This window comes from Sardina pilchardus, chromosome 4 (genome assembly GCF_963854185.1).
Source record: "Sardina pilchardus chromosome 4, fSarPil1.1, whole genome shotgun sequence".
NCBI lineage: Eukaryota > Metazoa > Chordata > Actinopteri > Clupeiformes > Clupeidae > Sardina > Sardina pilchardus.
Genome location: NC_084997.1, coordinates 1,208,958 through 1,230,639, shown reverse-complemented (window position 1 = coordinate 1,230,639; position 21,682 = coordinate 1,208,958). Strand labels below are relative to the sequence as shown.

At 40.6% G+C, this 21,682-nt stretch overlaps 1 protein-coding gene across 4 annotated transcripts in view; it reads right to left on the bottom strand.

Moving 5' to 3' along the window:
* The window catches only part of epb41l5 (erythrocyte membrane protein band 4.1 like 5), a 225,250-nt gene that overhangs the window by 158,055 nt on the left and 45,513 nt on the right, over positions 1-21,682 (bottom strand). For all 4 annotated transcript variants that reach the window (XR_009938816.1, XR_009938817.1, XM_062533706.1 and 1 more), the window contains exon 4: positions 8,470-8,512. Coding sequence is in view for 2 of the 4 variants with exons in the window: in XM_062533706.1 (XP_062389690.1) it covers positions 8,470-8,512 (43 nt within the window). In the remaining 2 variants the exon portion in view is untranslated. The remainder of the gene's footprint in view (positions 1-8,469; positions 8,513-21,682) is intronic.

Here is a 21,682-nt window from a genome sequence, read left to right as displayed (position 1 = left end):
TGTCTACCAAATCCTAAACTTAAATAGCGTAAACATTTTATCTTATGAAAAAACTCTTAGGGGGAACAGTTAGGCAGCCCTTCCTCCATATCGTAGTAGGCCTATAGGCAATTTATTAGAGGGGTCAAAAAGACTCATAAAGTAGGCTAGCCTGCTACTTTTTCCAGACTAAATGTGTCACTTTAGTGATTGGCTCTTTCACATGCAAATTAGGTGGATGGGCTTTTGAATGGGCCTGCTGCAGGTGAGAGGACAAATCCTAAGAATTTATTGTTTTTACAAAGTGCCATTATCATTGCCATATTCTCTTAAAACATAGGCTATATATTTAAAAACGAGTTGATTAAAGGTTTCTAATGGTGTTTCTATAATATGATAAAAGCAGAGATTGAGATGTGTTTTTCAAATCCCCCGGGGGGTATTTAGACTCCAGGGTGTTAAGCACTCATTCACAACTGTCCCATCGCTAAATGCTCTCTTGTGTTGCGTGATCACACAAGCATACCTGTCGTAGTGTGCTTTTAATTTGATAGGCCTAATTATTATCTCCCAAGGAGGTTGTTTTCATCGGGGCTCAGTGTGAAAGGAACAGGTCAACCCCGCGATTAGGGGTGTGTGACTGATGACTTATTTGGCAAGGCTATCATTAGGCTTACTATGCATGGCTGTAGGCAGCTATGAGGCCACTGAGATCTGGACCTCATCGGTTTTGAGAGCTGGAAATACATGTGTTTGCTAAATATCGGTATATTGTTGTGCATGTTGCGTTCGTGACTCGGGGAAGCGAAAGCAGTTCTGTATAGACATTGCAAGTTTTCATGGTGATCATCAGCGCAGCTGAAGCTGATTGTGAAAGCCGATTGGAAATACATAAGTTTAGCGCGAACGTTTCAACTATGTTTGCCATGGTAGACAAAAACACTCAAATAAAACAATAGCCTAAAAAATAACTGTAGTGCGTAATGGACACGGCTCTATATCCTAAATAATTTTCGAGGTTCGCCATTTGGTAATATGACCTATCCTTACTGACAATAATTTTTTGGGCACGAATGATTGGGTGTGCCCTTAGTTTAAATGGAGGCCGGGGAGAGCGCGCGGCAGCTATTGTTATGTATGGAGCTGGCTTAACATACATAACAATATATATGTTATATATATATATATATATATATATAATGTATAAATATATAACGCACAAAACTTTGTTAAGCCAGCTCTATATAGATATATATATATATATATATATACATATATATAGATAGATAGATAGATAGATAGATAGATATAGATATAGATATATACAGTGCCTATAGAAAGTCATCATACCCTTTTGAAATAGTTACTTTTTTTGTCTTACAGCCTGAAATCAAAACCCATTTTAAAAAAAATCTTTTCCAGTTTCATTAACAAATTTAGCTGTACAACATCAAAATAATGAAAAAAAAGTCAGCAGTTCTGAAAATTAATAAAAAATTAAAAACTAGAATAACAGGGTTGGAAAAGTCATCATACCCCTGACTTAATACTTTGTAAAGCTTCCTTTTGCTTTCATTACAGCCATCAATCTGTTTGGATATGTCTCTATTATAGCTTTGCACACCTAGATAGGGGAATATTTGCCCAATTTTCCGTGCAGAAATGTTCAAATTTAGTCAAATTCTGTAGGGAATGGCGATGGACTGCTCTCAAGTCAATCCACAGATTTTCTATAGGATTTAAGTCAGGGCTCTGACTTTGCCACTCAAGGATATTCACCATCCTATCCTTAAGCCACTACTTTGTTCTTTTGGCAGTATGTTTAGGACCATTGCCGTGTTGGAAGGCGAATGACCTGCCCATATTCAGCTGTCTAGCATGGGGGCTGCAGGTTTTCCTCAATCATTTGGGTGTACTTGGCAGCATCCATTTTCCCTCCTATTCTGACCAATTGCTCAGTCCCCACTGAAGAGAAACATCCCCACAACATAATGTTGCCCCCACCATGCTTCGCAGTAGGTATGGTGTGTTTTGGGTGTGTTTGGGTGTGTATACTGTGTTTGGTTAGCGCCTGGAGCTCAGTCCAAAAACTTCAATCTTAGTCTCCAAAAAGTTCGATCTTAGTCTCATCTGACCATAAAAGCTTTTTCCACATGGTAGCAGAATATTCCAGATGTGTTTTTGCACTGAACTCCAAGCGCAATGTTTGGCGAAAACCAACACAGTACACCACCCAAAACACACCATATCTAGTGTGAAGCATGGTGGGGGCAACATTATGTTGTGGGGATGTTTCTTTTCAGCGGGAACTGGGCAATTGGTCAGGATAGAAGAGAAAGTGGATGCTGCCAAGTACACCCAAATTCTTAAGGAAAACCTGCGTCCCTCTCCTAGACAGCTGAGGATGGGGAGGTCATTCGCCTTCCAACACAACAATAATCCTAAACATATACTTCCAAAAGAACAAAGCAGTGGCCTAAGGATAGGATGGTGAATATCCTTGAGTGGCAAAGTCAGAGCCCTGACTTAAATCCTATAGAAAATCTGTGGATTGACTTGAAGAGAGCAGTCCATCGCCATTCCCTACAGAATTTGACTAAATTTGAACATTTCTGCACGGAAAATTGGGCAAATATTCCCCTATCTAGGTGTGCAAAGCTATAATAGAGACATATCCAAACAGATTTATGGCTGTAATGAAAGCAAAAGGAAGCTTTACAAAGTATTAAGTCAGGGGTATGATGACTTTTCCAACCCTGTTATTCTAGTTTTTATTTTTGTATTAATTTTCAGAACTGTTTACTTTTTTTTCATTATTTTGATGTTGTACAGCTAAATTTGTTAATAAAACTGGAAAAGATTTTTTTTTAAATGGGTTTTGATTTCAGGCTGTAAGACAAAAAAAGTAACTATTTCAAAAGGGTATGATGACTTTCTATAGGCACTGTATATATAGAGAGAGAGAGAGAGAGAGAGATTCATGCATGCTGCATTACTAGGGGTGCAACGGATCGAAAAAGTCACGGTTCGGATCGTTCCTCGGATCAAGAGTCACGGATCGGATCATTTTTCGGATCAGCAAAAAAAAAAAAAAAAGACAAGACAAGACAAATAAACATAGTTTTGTCTTTGGCGGGATGTTGTAACGTGGCTCAAGCACTTTCAGCATGTGTTTAAAGTAGGCTAGTGTTGTCACGATACCAAAATTATTGTTTCGATACCGATACTAAGTCAAGAATGACTTTCGATGCTTTTTTACAATTTTAGTTGATTTGGTGTTTAATCACCTTATATTGAATATTGTGTGATCATTCACACCAGTGGCCATCCAAGATTCTGCTTGACCCTCCACACACAATCTGCATAATTACTAGTGGCTACAAATGTTTAGTCATTTGTGTAGGCCTACTGATTTAGCTATCTTTAATGTGGTGTGGAGGAGGGCGCATAGGAGGTGTGTGTAATTGAGTCCCTGTCGCTTTAAGAAATACGTGAGGGTAATTAGGCTTCAGTCTCACGGTTTTATTCTTGAGAAAATAAGTTGGATATAGTGCATGAGGACAAGGATATTTCATTAGATAAAATACATGTTAATAAAACTAACAAGTCGAAGAAAATCTTTCTGGGATCATAAAAGAGATGAGTGTCTTGCAATGCTCCTTTATGATTTTAGTGAGCACAAGCTATCTCCAGATGTACAAGTTAGCCAATGTTGCGTAGCTTATTGCTGACATTGAACCCAACAGTAGGCTAAGCCTAAATTACCTAAATATCATAGCATAGGTAGGTGCGCAACAAACTTGAGATGTAAGTGTGCACAAACAAACTTGATATTAGGCTATTATTGTGTTGCTGCTATGCAGCCTAGGGCTGGGCGATATGGCAAAAAAATTGATCACGATTATTTTTCCCATATTGAACGATCTCGATTTTTAATCACAATTTTTTTTTACTTTTTGCGTTGGTTGCACCGGTGCGCCTAGCTTTTTTTTAAGGTGCACCAGCACAAAATTTAGGTGCACCCACATTTTTCATTGCATCGCCTTTAACGCCAAAAGGACACCTTTTATCGCACTCCTTTCATATAATGTGAATGATTTTTTAACAATAAGGCGTAGAAAAAGCTTGAAACACAATATATAAGGAATATGCATATTCTTTATAAAGAATTATATATATACATACATATATATATATATATATATATATATATATATATATATATATATATATATATATATAGGCCTACGTATATATATATATATATATATACACACACATACACTGTATAATGCTTTCTACATAGGCCTACTGAAATTTCGGATATTCATGACATTCATGACTATTCATATTACAACTCCGCCTCTTTAATTCAGCTGTCGGCTTGAAGCCTCAAAATATTGTAAACAAAGTAGCATAGCATTAGTTGGCTAGCTTATTATAGTCTACTGGTTGGACTGTTCAGTTTCCCCACGTGTGTTTAAGTTTCAAGGTAGGCCAATACTTTTTCTCCTTGGGACAGGCCCTTTTGAGTCTTGGAGCTGGAAAACATTGAGATGATCAGTCAACTTGAATGCAAGAGTTTTAATAAAAATTGTGCAGTATGCTATGATGCTAACCGGATTTTAATTATGATTTCGCTAGTCGTCTTCTATAGGCCTACGTCATTGATTTCACGATTGTCAAAGTACATGTCGAGGGGGGATGTTCATTAAGCGCGCCGCGCACGAGAGATAGAGAGAGAGAGAGAGAGGGAGAGCGAGAGAAAGCGGTCCTAGGAGAGAGGGTTTACTTGATACAGTTTGGTAAAGTTGCACGCATAGTCTAGCCACGTTTACATGGCAACTCGTGAAAGAAATATATGTTTTCACCCGAGCGGCGTCAGGCGCACCAGTGCGACCTAGAATTGTTTTCAGGCGCACTGTTGAAAATGTTGGGTGCATGCAGACAGTGCGGTGCCAGGAAAGCGGGTTGTGATGGTTGTCGTGCACTTTGCTGCTGCATGTTATCCACGTGATCGAGAAAGTATACCCACAGCTGATCACCGTGATCGAACTTAATTTGATCACGATCACAAATCGAGATCGTATAATCGCCCAGCCCTAATGCAGCCACATCAGCACTTAAACTAGCAGCCATGTATTTGCTGGTTATGGCATGACCGCTAATAACGTGTGTGAGAGCAGAAAAGACGCGCAGGCAGGCTAGGGGAGCAGAGCAGGGAGGGACTAGAAGCATGCCTTGTGGACACGCATGTTACTTCAAAAGAACACACGGACATTATTATTAATAATTATTATAAATCAATCCGCGGGTCATGTGTGTGCCGAACCGAAGATACTGATCCGAACGGATCACGGATCAATGATGATCCGTTGCACCCCTATGCATTACCGTGACCCTATACCTTGTGGATGTTTTTTTTCTCATTGGAATACAGCAGGACAGGATGCCTTTTATCTATCAAACGCAAAAGCTGAGATTGTTGGAAGGACTAGGCTACTCAACAAACTCGTTTTTTTGTTTCTGGGAGATCTCGTTATCGTTTTGGATTGTCGGATTTTATACTTATTGTATATATAGGATGAACAAAGTCCATGGATTTGCTATATTAAATCCAGTAGCCTAATAATTAGGCTATGTGCCACGTCCGATTTCGCAAGTGGTGTAGTAGGCTACATTTAAAAATCGACAGCCGTCTGTGAGATCCATTTCATGAAGAGCAATTGTCTTGTGCGATCATTCCCCCTCCCCCACACTCGTCTAACCAGTTCACTACATTATAGCCTACCTATATGCGGCACTGAGGACGACTGCCTCCCCCTCTTCTCTCTCGACAGACACTTGAGCCCGACACTATGTCAATGTAAAAATGTGTGCGAGTGTGCGCTGAACCACGAATTCACATATTAACTTTTCTTTTCAGCAGACATAGCAAACATAAAAAAAATCGCAAAACAGAAAATCTTTCATTTTTTTAATAAAATGATGCCTTTTCTCTTGATGGGTTCTGGAGAAGTTCTTCGAATGGGTTTTGAACCCCGGTCGCTGGCGTACAATACATATGCTTCAACCAGTTGCACCACAGCTCGATTGTAATCATAGTCTTGCTTTATTCGCGCCATTGACTTGAAACGCCGATCAAAAGTTCTGACATGTTAAACTGACGTTAGTTATTAATTCACCACATGATAAAATGCTGTCATATAGCTTGACGCCCAGCAGCCTATGGTAGTCTATGCCTATCTCTGAATCAACATGAACATGCATACGATACATACGTTGCTAGAAACTTATTTTGCGGAGCTAGGCCTGCTAGTCGATGGTTACAATGAATCACCCTCACTGCCCTATCGCATATCTGACCATCCATTGTTCCAATGTTACAAAATGCGCGATCTTCTCCATGCATGTAGCCTACGGTTATAAGTAAAATGACAACAAGCATAGGCATGTATTAAAGAGATTTCTGTTAAATACATTTTATTTTCAGTCGTCAAAAGTGGTGGGGACAAAATCTGTGATAACAAGTGCTGGGTAGGCTACATGTAAACTACCCAGCGTCGCCGGTTAAAATGAACATGCCTCCGTTTTAAAATAGCCTATACACATTTCTAAGTATTCCTAGCATGTAAATGTAGCCAAAATGTCCATCTTGTCCATCTCTTTCGTCTTCGCCTTAACATTGACAATAATAGCCTATTCACGGAATGCGGTCTTGTAACCGTAATGAATTCATGAATTAATCTAAGGTTGCCTTTCGAGTATTTCAGGTTGAATTGAAGGCTATTTCCTTCTGCTAGGCCTATAGGCGATTTTCTAAAACCATTTTCATTCATTTCAACAATGGTTTATTGAAACGTCGTTTGATTAATTTCGCCAGTCATCACTTTCATTTTAACCCTCTAACCGCCCGGGTTTTTTTGGATTTTTGCATAAAAAATTCAAAAGGCCATGGCTTGAAAGTGGTCAGAGATAAAGTCCTACTGTAAATGTGAAAATCATTGAGTATGAACTAAAGTTTATAAAGGGAGTACATTTACTCATCTAATTTGCATATTATGACGTCATAGGATGGCAATAGCGTCAAATTATGCACATTTCAGTAAATACTGATTGTTGAACACATTTGAGCAGTTTTACTTTGATTTTTGTAATTTCTCCGACATAACAAACAAACAGGACCACAGCCACATGTAAACCAACAATAGTAAACTATTAGTATTACCACAATCCCTATGTTACTATATAATAAAGTAGCCTGGTCAAATCAGTTCCTATCGCGGATGACTTTGTAGTTCTTCAGAGCCCTATTTTTACTAGACCTGCTGTCTGTACCATGTCAATTACAGACACTATCATCATGATTATCACTGGCACCAAGCACACCATGCTTATTTGAACCCTTTGGTCAACATTGCTGCAGGTAAACATTGACGTACACACGCAAAGACCCACCTCCATTCACAGACGCATCTTGACTGTCACTGCCAATGAACGACCGATCATAATCTCCAAAAGGCAGATATTCTCCTTCAGAATCAGAGTAGGTGAATGGCAGACCCAAGACTTCATAACACACAACTTTGTTTTTTAACATTTGCCGTTTTTCTGCTTCAATTTGTGCATAGCGATCGCGCATTTCACTTCCGCGTTATAAACAGGAAATGCGTCTTTTTTTTTTGTTTCTCGCGAGTAATACAGGCACTTCCTGAAAACTTTTTTACTCGAATTTGGGCTTGAATCGAAGCTCTGGATGTCTGCCAACTAGTGGTGGAGAGTACAAAGGCGATTTGTCACCCTACTCGGATCTACCGTCTGTTTTAATCAGTGATGTTGCTTGTCGCCGTACGGCGCCTTGGGCGGTTAGAGGGTTAATGATTAAATGAGAAGGATATGCGGAGCATTTCTCTCCCTCTCCATTGACCAAAACATTGCTCTGGCATCTCTGCTGGACTGACTGAGTTATAGGCTACGTCGAGTGAGAGAGCTGTGAGGTAGGCTGTAAAACATTCGAAAACTCTGCAACTGCAATCTAACATGCCGAGCGTCATGTCTCTTTTCTCCGCTTGTCACCAGCGCGGCGTCCTCGGGTTTTTCCATGAGCCGAACCTTCATATTATTAGGGCAGTCTATGTTGCCCCTTGTGGTTGCAGTTTTAATTACAAAGTCCCGATGCTTCGGGATTCCCGATGTGCGGGAAAGAAAGGAGCATTCTCAACCCGTACCATCTGTATAATAGCAAATATTGGTATTCTTGCCTGTTCTCATAGTCAAGTTTCTGCAACAAGGTAACAGTACGCAGTGCACATTACAATTTAGTGCCCTTTGTTGGGGTACAGTTTAGGTGTATAATTATGTATTAGAACTGGTATCTGGAATGGAAATAGCAACATTGCTTAAATCAGCATTAAGTCATTATCAACATCACATAGTTACACATTTAGTACAAATACATTTTATCCAGTGAGTAAATGAAAATGTACTTACTTTTTACTTGTTTTTTAATGCCCTTTGTGACATCCAGCCAGTGCTGAAACGTGAGGGAAAATGCATTTACAAAAATGAAATGGTTCCCAAAAATCTAGTTGGTGTTGTTCTTAGTATAAAGACACTTGCCTGGTGCTCTTTTGTAAGATCATTTTTGACTTAATTTAAAAAGAATTATTATCAATGTAAATTTACTAAAAACAGTACAGCTAGACATTTAATAAAAGATTAATAACACTTGGTTGGATAGCAGTGCAAATTGTACTATTAATTTCCAAGCTAGCAACACTTCTCAAAAAAGTTGGGACAGTTGTCCATTTTACCTCAGTCCTTCTAAGGCTGGCTTTACACGACAACGCTCCCGGGTGAAACCGACAAAATATTTTATCAGATGTGCCTTTCGTTTAGACGGCGACAGCGTTTTTGGGGCTTAAAAACGCAAAAAAATGAACCCACCCTCCAGAGTGGAAATCTTAAAAACGCTCCACCGTCGCGTTCCCGTCTAAAGGGTTGACAACGCAAAAGTGTGCTCTGAGCTGCTCACGCTGGCTATCCTCGCATACGCGTTGACGTCATATACATGTGCAGTACAGCCAAAAAATAACAAACATGTCGATTATTTCCATCAGTTAGACATTCAAGTGGCCTTAGCTGCTTTGATAGCTATTCAGGAGTCCTTTCAGCACATAAGCAGAGTAATTACTGATATATCAGAACAGAGAAGGCGAATTAATTACTTGTGATCCAACGTCGTTTGCAACAATAGCTCGACCTCCTCGTCTGTCCAGACAAAGTTGTCTGTCTTGCCCGTCTTGCCTCGGTTCTTAGCCATGATTTGGTTTTTGACGGTGGGCTATTTTCTTTTAGTCTTATGGCTATTTCGCGCTACTATGGAGAAAGTAGAAGGAAGTTTCAACGCATGCGCGCGCTCTTGGAGTTGTTGTTTGGCAGTGCTCCACAGTATCACCTAGCCACCTGGCATGCATACTACATCAAATTTCACACACTTTTGCGTCACCGTGTGCATGCAGATTTCCACCCAAAGACGCTCGTCTAAACGCGAAATAAAAAGTGGGAACGCAACGCCACTTTTGCGGATTGTGTTCAGATCGTTGTCGTGTAAAGCTAGCCTAAAATAAGTTCAGGCCCAGATAAGATGGTTGCATTTCTTTATCATGTCTAGGGGTGTCATGATTCTCCAAACAATTCCATTTATTTATTTTTTTATTTTAAAGTCATATCACCGTTCGATTCCATTTTCAACTTTTTAAATTAAATTTTATTCCAATTAATATTAATGCATGTATTATCTTTTTCGCAAGTGACCGTGAAGTGTCATAATACAGCCCCTTATGTTGATTTAATGATCCCATTTCCTATACACAGTATGCGCGCACACACACACACACACACACACACACACACACACACTGACTATACAAGAACTATATATAGCATATAAAAGAACTATACAGCATGCACACACAAATGCACAAGAACTATATACAGTATGCATACAGATACACAATAACTACACTGAACAAAATTATAAAGACACCACTTTCATAACATTTCTCTAAAAATGTTGCTCACAAATCTGTCTAAATCTGTGTTAGTGAGCACTTCTCCTTTGCCAATATAATCCATCCACCTCACAGGTGTGGCATATCAAGATATTGATTAGACAGCATGATTACTGCACAGGTGGGCCTTAGGCTGGCTACAATAAAAGGCCACTCTAAAATGTGCACTGTATTGTCTTCGCTATAGCATACAGTGATTTTGCCTTTTGACACCTAATGTCACGGACTGAGCCGTGACGTGCTCACGCAGCGTGCAGCCAGCCAAACGCTGGCGCTAACATTCAAACTGTGCTACCGCTGTTCTCCATGTCATATCACTGGCATTACCGTTTATTCTGTTCTGTTCCTGGTTTACTATTCACAATGTCATTTACCACCGTTTGCCATAAACACCAGCTAGCGGGGGGCGCTGTGGCACAGCAGGCTACAGCGTCTGTACCATTTACGGATCCGAGTGCCCACGGGGACCCAGGTTCGAATCCGGCCTGCGGTCATATCCCGATCCCGCCCCATCTCTCTCTCCCACTTGTTTCCTGTCTACCTCTTCACTGTCCTATACTCATAAAGGCAAAAAGGCCAAAAAATATACTTAAAAAAATAATAAATAAACACCAGCTAGCGTGCATTACTATTTAAGGTGCAGGGAAAGGCCTACCGGCATTCTTAAAGGGATAATCCGGAGTGAAATGCACTTTAGATCAATTTTTCGGACTATTGGGAGTACATACGTTGAGTTGACACCAAAATCATGTCATTCGGATGTATTTTGAGAAAGTTCGAGCTCACCGTTTTTAGCCAAAACTCGTTAGCCTGGAGGTGACTCGGGCATGTCATTTCGCCGCTACAAAACGCTATTTTTATACCTCTTCTACTGTTCCAAACAACACTACACTTACGTGGTAGTGAGTAGAGGGTCCCTAAAGCCAAACCGAAGTATCCCCACGTCTTTATGTGGTCGGATAGAGAGTCCAGAATGAATTTAATCGAGTCAGTACCTTTCCAGAAATGTCGCTGTTGCAGCTGCCAACGCTATAACAACACTTTATTAACATTTCCGGAAAGGTACGGACTCGATTAAATTCATTCTGGACTCTCTATCCGACCACATAAAGGCGTGGGGATACTTCGGTTTGGCTTTAGGGATCCTCTACTCCAGGGGTGTCAAACTCATTTTCACCGAGGGCCACATCAGCCCAATGGTTGCCCTCAAAGGGCCAGATGTAACTTCTAAGATTTGTAGCACCAGCCGCAAAATCTTTAGCATCGGTAAAACTTCTAAAATCGAGAAGAGCAAAAGGTATCAGCATGACATGTTCTTTTTTATTATTGTTATGTTTTGTAAAAACAAAACACCACTGTCAGTTCCATACAGTTTGACTTTTCAATGAGGGTCACTGGTCAGTCAGAAAGAGATCATGCCATGGATTCTTTTTTATTCATATTTCTGAGTTTTTAGATTCGAGTATATTCAACTTTACTGTCATTGCACGAGTGAAATAACAGTAACGAAATGCAGTTTTACATCTAGCAAGTGATGCAAACGAGTAGGCTAACTGTCATGTCAAAAAGTGCATCCATATGAAATGCGTCACTAGCCTACACCGTTCCATACACATACAGTAGAAGCGAACGGTCCTGGTGGACTTTTTCTTTGACGTTTTAAAGTTGAAAGGTGTTGTGTGGATTCTATGTTGTTCGTTTTAAACTGAAATTAAAATACAAAGCAACAGGGCGATTACTACAAACTTCTAGCATACCTCTGCTTGCCTGATATGAATGCACCTCTTCTCGGTCAGAATAGGTTTATTTTCGCTTTTGGCCAAACAATCACTTGCTCGATTAGCAAGGATTTGGAGCTGGATTTTTTTGGATAATAGGACTATACACACAATTATACATGCCTTTTAAACGTAGACGTAAACGTATCACGTAGTTTACAACTTACATCGATTCCCCTCTCAAAGAAGCACACGCACTTCAAACAATCATGCGTTTCACAGGCAGGCTAAACCGAGCGCGTAATTTAGGCGCTCCGTTCGCTATAAATAGTTTAGATTAGAATACTGGTCTATTTTGTTTTCACACGTAGGCTACACGTTGCTATCACATCTGATGTAGCCAGTTGCACTGATCATAGAGGAAGGTGGTTGATGTTGCCTCCCTGTCAGTCTCACATGCGTGCATTGTATTGCAGTGTATTGCCTATACGCAAAAACTGTATCGGACCTTTTAAGCTCTCGCGGGCCACATACTGTATCAGACCCTTAAAGCTCTCGCGGGCCATATGAAATGACGTGGCGGGCCGCATCTGGCCCGCGGGCCTTGAGTTTGACACCTGTGCTCTACTCACTACCACGTAAGTGTAGTGTTGTTTGGAACAGTAGAAGAGGTATAAAAATAGCGTTTTGTAGCGGCGAAATGACATGCCCGAGTCACCTCCAGGCTAACGAGTTTTGGCTAAAAACGGTGAGCTCGAACTTTCTCAAAATACATCCGAATGACATGATTTTGGTGTCAACTCAACGTATTTACTCCCAATAGTCCGAAAAATTGATCTAAAGTGCATTTCACTCCGGATTATCCCTTTAAGCAGCAAATGTTTGTGCGTGACTCCATTCATATACACCTCGAACTATATTCATTGTCATTTTCATATCCCATCTGTATTAAAGTGTAAGTTTGGCGGAAATTGAAAATAAAGCTATTTTCTGAATGAAAATACATCAACTAAGCCGTGGAGGAGGTAATTTTCGCTCATCACGCAGTACAGAGCTAGCACGGGCAGAAGTTACAGCCCAAAATCGCAAACAGTGGGTTAGCATGGGGATTAGAGCCACACGCTTTCAAAATCGCATTTTTAAACCACTAACATTGCTCAAAACAGCGCCAAACCTCATCAGTAGCTTGCTCTAGGTGTCTACACATAAAACGAAGCACCAATCAGTCTGTAAACTTTGGAATAGTCAGTATACACGTAGAATCAATTTGAGACCGCAACCCCATCTGAAGCACAGAAATGTAAAAAAAATTATGTTCCTGAACAGAATCGTTTATCAAAAATAATGGTAACCGGTTAATACCGTTATTTTATTCGTTCTTTGACAAGAGTTTGTGGCTATGACTCGGTGAGGTTTACTTCCGGTGGTTCAGTCATTCATTCAGAAGCTTGCCATCAGCAAGTCGGCCGAGAATAATCAAGCCCAAGCCACTAATGCTCAGTCGTAAGAGGTAAATATTGTAGGCTATCAAGTATCTTGCAAATATTTTTTGCATATGAATTATTTTTATTGATATAGATTAGCTTACGAATTCCCAATAAATTGTTGTACAAATCTGCTGGGTCAAGCTAACGAATGACTAAATCAAGTTGGCCAGCTAGCATCTGGCATTGACTGTAGCCTACCTGGCCATTGCCTAGCATAGTCTAGTTTTTTAAGTCTTTGTTTAAAACGTAGGCAAATAGTGCTCATATTTGGCATTTCAACTTGTTTGTTCAGATGGGAAGACACTGCGAGAATCCTGCACGGCAGCATTTTTCGTTTGACCCCACCACCAACAAATCGAAATGCAACATCGAAGGATGTGAAGCAGAAATTGCAGGGAATCATGGAGGCAATTTACAGAGGCACATTCAACGAAGGCATCCCGACATCTACTCGTCCAGTCTTGTTGGCCAAAAGAGAACCACCTCTACAGGGCAAATGACTTTGGATGCGGTTGTTCAAACCCAAATTAGCCCAAGTTAAGCCCAAATTAGTACAAGTGCCTGTCACTCCCGAGGTTCTAGTTGATGCTTGCTTGGAGCTTGTGACTGTTAATGGCAGACCTTTTTCTTTAATGGAAGACTCTGGATTTAGAAAGACAATTGACCCCTTACAACAAGCCATTGGAAATGGTTTCACAATTAATTCGGCCAACATTTGTGAAAAGGTGTCAAATGTCGCTCAAAGCGAAAGGAGAAAGCTCATGGCTGAACTGAGTGGTAGGCTTCTCATGGTCAAAATTGACAGTGCTACATGCAGAGACCGCTCAGTCCTCGGCATAAATGTTCAATATGCCAGTGGAGAGCTCATCGTTTTGAGAACTCTAGCTGTTAGGGAACTAACCGAGAGACACACAGGCGAATACATATCCTCTGTGGTTCGGGAGGTACTGGCCGAATACAAGGTCAGTTTGAAACAGCTATACTCAATAACAGCAGATAATGGAGCCAACATGCAAAAGGTGGTTAGGGTGTTGTCTGATATACAAGCAAATGAAATGAGCAATGACGATGACGGAGAGAGTGATGCAGAAACCGAAGTGTGTGGCTACGAAATCCTGGAGACTTTTGAAATTGACTCTGTTGTTCAGGGACATGTGTTGCGAAGTGTGCGTTGTTCCGCTCACACTTTACAATTAGCAGTGGAAGATGCACTGAAAGAGAGAGGAGTGTCTAACGTTATTTCTAAAGAAAGGCGTGTTGCCAAGAAATTGTGCACGACAAATGTTGTGGCTGTTCTCAAAAGAATGGGCCACAAGAGGGCCATAGTTGATTGCCCGATGCGCTGGCATTCCACACATGACATGCTTGACAGACTTTGCGAACTAATAACATTTTGCTATAATATGTCCCCAAGAGTTAATGAGCTGTACTTAAGTGAATCGGAATGGCAGTCAATTTCGAACATTGTCTGTGTGCTGAAACCGGCAAAAATCACCACTAAATGCATCCAAACAGAACAGCTTACCGCAGGTGACTTTTGTGGTTTGTGGCTGAAGTGTGTGTTAGACACCAACAAAATTGACAACCCCTTCACCAAACGATTGGTTCTGTGCATGAAAGGACGTCAGCATACACTGTTTGAGAATGATGCATTTGTGGCAGCAATGTTTCTTGATCCGAGATATAGATTGTTTCTGACAGAAAATCAAGCGGAAATGGCGAAAACACATCTGTGCCGCCACTTGGGACGCCATCCAAAACGTATCTATCAGCACAGAGAACGACATAGAGGGCTCGCCATCCTCGTCATCCGAAGGTGAGCCGGATGAAATAGAGCAGCTCCTAAAAACACTGTCAGGCAGGAGGGCAAGGTGCCCATAGCCTCATTGCTGGACGCTTACTCACGAGAAGAACGTTTAAAGCGCAACGAGAACGTCTTCCGTTACTGGGCATCCATGGCTGCGACAAATCCAGACTTGTAAACCGCTCACAAAAAGTAAGGAAACTTGACTTTGGCCCATTATATCTCCCCTTTAGTAATACCAACCAGTGAAGTGTTTCATATCATTTTTATCGTTGATTTGTCACCTTTACAATGAGGTATAGCTTGTAAGCATAGGGCAATCATGGAATGAGCAACACAAGCAAACGTGTAAGTAGTGCCAACGAAAAATGTGCCAAAATGGCCTGTTATGCTGTTGGAATTCACCTTTGTTACTTCAAGCATTGACGATTGCACTCTCCCACAGAAATGAGGAAAACAAAACATGTTAGGCATACATTTGTTCATTTTACACTCAGTGTCAGGGTCCTCAGTAGCGTGTAGAGGATCCATATGCAGCCACAACAGCTTGGCACCTTCTTCTCATGCAGGTCACCAACCTGGCTACATTCTGCTGTGGGGTGACATCTCCCTAACTCGAAAGACAGACCTTGTTATCATTGAAGGCAATCATCATGCAGTTAGATACTGGGATGAGATTCTGGAGCCAGTGGCAATTCCATATCTCCAGAATATGGGACCAATTGCCATCCTCCAGGATGACAACGCTCTCCCCCATAGAGCTGGGATCATCAGAGAGTACCTCCAGAATTTGGGAGTGGAGAGGATCTAATGGCCTGCCGTGAACACTTGTGGGATCAGCTTGGGCATGCTGTACGTGCCAGAGTCACCAACAAAACCAGGTTGGCTGACTTACAACAGATCCTTAACGAGGAAAGGAATGCCATCCCACAGCAGAATGTAGCCAGGTTGGTGACCAGCATGAGAAGAAGGTGCCAAGCTGTTGTGGCTGCATATGGATCCTCTACACGCTACTGAGGACCCTGACACTGAGTATAAAATGAACAAATGTATGCCTAACATGTTTTGTTTTCCTCATTTCTGTAGGAGAGTGCAATCGTCAATGCTTGAAGTAACAAAGGTGAATTCCAACAGCATAACAGGCCATTTTGGCACATTTTTCGTTGGCACTACTTACACGTTTGCTTGTGTTGCTCATTCCATGATTGCCCTATGCTTACAAGCTATACCTCATTGTAAAGGTGACAAATCAACGATAAAAATGATAGGAAACACTTTACTGGTTGGTATTACTAAAAGGGAGATATAATGGGCCAAAGTCAAGTTTCCTTACTTTTTGTGAGCAGTTTATAAACTCGCAATTAATGTCATAGCACTCCCCGTCACACAGGTCAGTGTGGAGCGCACATTTTCCTCTCTGAAGTTTATTTTCTCTCCGCTCAGGTCGTCACTGCATGAGAAGGTCCTAGAAGATATTATTTTCATTCGTTTGAATAATCAGTTTGGCTTGTAATGTGCAAACATACTGTAGGCCATTGTATGATAATCAACAGTGGTGGACAGTAACGAAGTACATGTAATTCGTTACAGTACTTAAGTAGCATATTGATGTATCTGTACTTTACTTAAGTATTTATATTTGGTGAGACTTTGTACTTTGACTTTACTACATTTTTAAGTGAAAATTTGTACTTTTACTCCGTTATATTTATGAAAACCCTCTCGTTCCATTTTTTGCCAAAATGGTTAACATTACTGCAAACTAACACTCTTCTTAGAGAACGTTTACATTTACAATGTCAATATCAATGTTACATAGAGATGAAAGCCTACTCTTTGAAATCTCTATTGCAGCAAATCTAATTTACGCGTTTGTTACTCATAACGTTACTCATAACATAATTGGGAACGTGTGAGCATGCATGAAAGGGAGAGAGTGCATTGATAACTGATATCTCCGCTTTATAAAGGGCAGCCGGCAAGTCTTAAAGTGACAGTGTACCATTTATAAATTAATCAAACAGCATCATAGTTCTTAACAAATGTATTTTCTACAACAAAATTCAAAATTACGTTGTCATTATTATCATAATGGGGGGGGGGGGGGGGGAAAGAAATTTTCTTCCTAAATGCTAGGGGGAAGGAAGTATTTGAGCCCCTATGTAACCCTATGGGAATTTAACACAGGGACAGGTAGATTTTTATTTTTAAAGGACAGCTATTTCATGGATCCAGGATATATGCATCCTGATAAATTCCCTTTTCCCATTCCCTTGGTCGTTGGAATTAAAATAGCCCCACATCATCATACCCTTCACCACAGCTAGAGATTGGCATGGTGCTTTTTCCAGTATAGGCCTGCATTGAGCTCAATGAGCATCAAACAGGCAGGCTAATAGGCCTACTGGAAAAACTACCATGGCAATCTGTTTGTTTGCAGTTTGATTTTTACTCATTTTTTGAATTAAGGCATTAAGATCAATTGTCAAATGATGATTTTATATTTCTTTTTTTAGGCAACTACAGCATGGTATCAAATACATGTTCTCCCCACTGTAGATAGCTTCTAAGCAAATAGAGAAATGTAAGAAACTATTTGAAGAGTGGCATTAGTAGTTCACCTTATATACCGGTAAGCTGATTTAGCAGGAGCTTTGATGTGGAAATGATAAATTATAATTATAATTAAGCCATTAGAACCATAATTCATTGAAGTACTTTTACTTTTACTACTTAAGTATATGTGAAGGCAAATACTTTTATACTTCTACTTAAGTGAAAATTCAAAGTGGGTACTTTCACTTTTACTCAAGTAATATTTGACACAAGGTATCTATACTTTCACTTAAGTACATAATCAATGTACTTCGTCCACCACTGATAATCAATGATGCACTTAACGTAGTTCATACTATTAGGTCCACTGTCTGATGTTAAGATATGATTATAGCCATATTATTGTTTTCTTTACTGTACAGGCATACAAGCTTTTTTTTTCACACATATGGCCAATTGTTGTTGCAGGGCCATAGGCCTAATCATTATTTACGAATATTGTCGATTTGTGTTGCTGTACAGGCATAATCTTTTCCTCCGTGAATATGGCCAATTGTTGTTGCTGGGCCATAGGCCTAATCATTATTTACGAATATTGCCAGTTTTCGTTGCTGTACATGAATAGTCAGTTTGGATTGATGTAATATGCAAACATACTGTAGGCCATTGTAATCAATGCAGCCTGATACACTTAAGTTAGTTCATTAATGGTAGGTCACTGCCTGTTATTATATGATTATTTCCATGTTATTGTTTTCTTTGCTGTACAGGCATACCATAATCTTCAATCTTTATTAATCTCAATCTTTATGAATATTGCCAATTTTGTTGCTGGGCCTTAGGCCTAATAATTATTTACGAATATTGCTGGTTTTTGTTGCTAAACAGGCAGAATTTTTGCTGCTGTACTGGCATAGTCGTTCAAAATGGCAGCTATGTAGCCATATTTAAGTTTTGTGCACATAATTGAGATGTGTATGTATGATGTGTTAAGTTGTTTGTCAATAACCGACGTGGCAGAAATTGTCCTCGTCTTAATTCATGTATACTTAAAAAAAAATGTAGGCATGTCAGAATTGCAGTTATGCTGCTTACATAATATAGCCTATAGTGCTTTTTAAATGTTTGTTGATAGGATAGAGACTTGTGGAAAATTATGTAGACAATATCATTTTAAAGTCCTAATGATCAGCCTACTTATTTGCATGTCCTGCAGCTGACATGGAACGCTATTAACCGGTTCGAGAACTTTATTTTTTTTGTTCTAACCGGTTCAGGAACGTACATTTTGGGGTTGAACCGAAAACCGGAAACGTTAACATACTTTTTCTGTTCAGAACGAACCAATTGGGGAAAAAATCTGGTTCAAAGCCCTGGTTGCTGGTGCCGGTGGCTGTGCCTGTGAAGTGGGCTAACGTCACTAACGTGTCTGATGTGTTTGTAGTCGCTGGAATTATGGTATTTCACAATGTTGTAATTCACTAGTTACGAAATGAACTGCAATGTCTTTGCATAAAAATTTGTCTTTAACCCTTATGAGCCCGACCATTCTAATTTCGTTAAAATTTTAACGATGACCAATCGTCTTATTACTCAGCTGTCCAATGACTGATTTTATTTCTGAAATCTTCCCCGTAATCCTGACAACATAAGCTTCAATTTGATATAATTGGTTAAGAGGTTTATGGCGGTTTATTGTAGGATACTTGAAGATGAGTCGTGAAAAAATAATGTCACTTCAGTCGGTGCATTTGACGTGGGGCAGCCGGAGACCGTCTGCACTTCGGGAGATTACATCGACTGATACCCATACTGCTGGATAAACTGAGGTGAGATATATTTCAAATCGGTTCTAGTTATGGTTAATCTTAATTTGTAGTCCTAAAATCATGTTATTTGACTGTAATATGCTTTCTCATTAGCGTCAACATTATGGCATAGTTTGGCTAGTCTAGCCTACTGGCACGTCAGTTTTAGCTAGCTGCATTACTCTGAACTGCTTGTAATATTTTCGTTTGCTTTTGATGTCAGTTATTTTCATTTAACAATTTAATTTAGAGACCTGTAAGTAGCCTATATAACATGTAAGGAAGTTCGTTTTCTAGCACCAATTTACATGTTAGCTAAGCATAATGTTGACAGGTAAATACAGCATATCAAAGCTGAGAAAATTCTGTGAGCTGCGTGTTTACGTTCCGTCTACGGTAACGTTAGACATGAAACAAGTACAAGACAAGTTGCTTGATATTGTTTACTCCTCGCATGTAGTTATAGAAAACATGATGTGAAATGACAGATTCTGTCAGAAATATTTGTATTACCTTTCATCACGTTGTCACCAGGCAGTTTTATCAGCAGTAGTGAACTAGCTTGCTTGATGCTATATCCTCTGACAAAATGACAACAGATATGTGCTTGCTTCGTCTAACATTTTCTAAGTTGACATGACATGAATTAGACTAAGCTATTTTCATTCCTCAATATAGTTATAGAAAGTGTGATCATGTGAAATCATATTTCTGTCATGAATGTCATTATTGCATTTAGACAGTTAGTCACTACGTGAAATGTAATCATGTGAAATATAACCTTTGTCTAGATGCCAGCCAGGCAATCAGAATTAGGGTAGCTAAACCCTTGTGGAAAGTGTGTAATATATTCACTTTGCATTTTCAAGTTGTGCTATTTTGAATCACCCAGAATGTGTCACAATTTGTGTGTGTGTGTGTGTGTGTGTGTGTGTGTGTGTGTGTGTGTGTGTGTGTGTGTGTGTGTGTGTGTGTGTGTGTGTGTGTGTGTGTGTGCGTGTGTGTGTGTGTGTACGTGTGTGCGTGTGCGCGCGCGCGCCCTCAAACACACACACGCATATTTTTAGTTTTAGGGTTTTTTTGGTCTTACATTTGTATGGTTTTGTTGTTGTTTCAGATGGAGGATGCCAAGTCTTACACAGACCTTCTGGTTAGCCTGAGGAGGAAGAGGCAGCTGACAGCTGATGAGCTTGAGCTCATAGTAGCTCATCAAGGTGAAAGCCATGAGGGGATAGAGGAAGAAGAAGAGGACCTACTGGACCAGGACCTACTGAGTGACGAGGGGGAGGATGAGGAGAAGGAGGAGGAGGAGAACCTGCCATCATCCTCAGTTTGGTAAGTAGCATGTATTTTATTGCATGTATTATACAGTACTACATATGTAAAATTTGGCAACATTTATATTAATTAATTTTATTTGGTGGGTTTGGGGTGGATTAGTCATTCTCCTGTAGGTCCTGTGTCAGGAAGGAAGCGTAAATGCTTCTCTGACCCTTTTCCTTCTTATACTGATAGGGACACAGAAGTGCCTGTACCGATACCGTTTAGTCCGCGTCGTCCCTTAGGTGTAGATTTAGGTGGCGTACGTAGGGCGGTGCAGACTGCCACAAAAACACTGCGTGAAATAGACTTCTTCATGTTGTTCTTTACTCACACTGTTGTGTCAGACATATGCGGTTTTACAAACCAGAGGGGGTGGGAGCTTGTGCTCAGTAGGCCGTCATATGCAAATAGTGCAGGAGCATGGGACGAAGTGACCCCAGAGGAGTTTCGCAGGTTTCTGGGGCTGATCATTTACATGGGCTTCACTTCCCTCCCTAATATCCATCGTTACTGGGGAACCAAGTCTCTGCAGGGATCGTGGGCCAAATTGTTCATGTCGCGCAATCGTTTTAAGGCTCTGTTGGCTGCTCTGCATGTAGTATGTCTTAGTTTTAGCCTCAAAAGTTGTAGAGGAGCTAATACAGCCGTTTAGAGATAGTGGTCACACCATTTGACATGAAGACATGAAGACATGAAGCATTCTGGACTTTTGCTCTGGGAGCGCTGCTTCCGGGGGGCCTGGGCGGCGGGTCGGATCGGATTGTGTGTCCTGGTCGGGCCGTTGGTGTGTGTTCGTGCGGTGTTGTGGATGGGGTGGGGCTGGCGCGGGCCCCGTTCTCTCTGCTCGCGGATGGTGGTGGGGGGCTAATTGTGGATGGGTGGCGCCGCCTGTGGGCGGACTCTGGCTGGCCATGCTCGGCCATGCTGCTTGGGC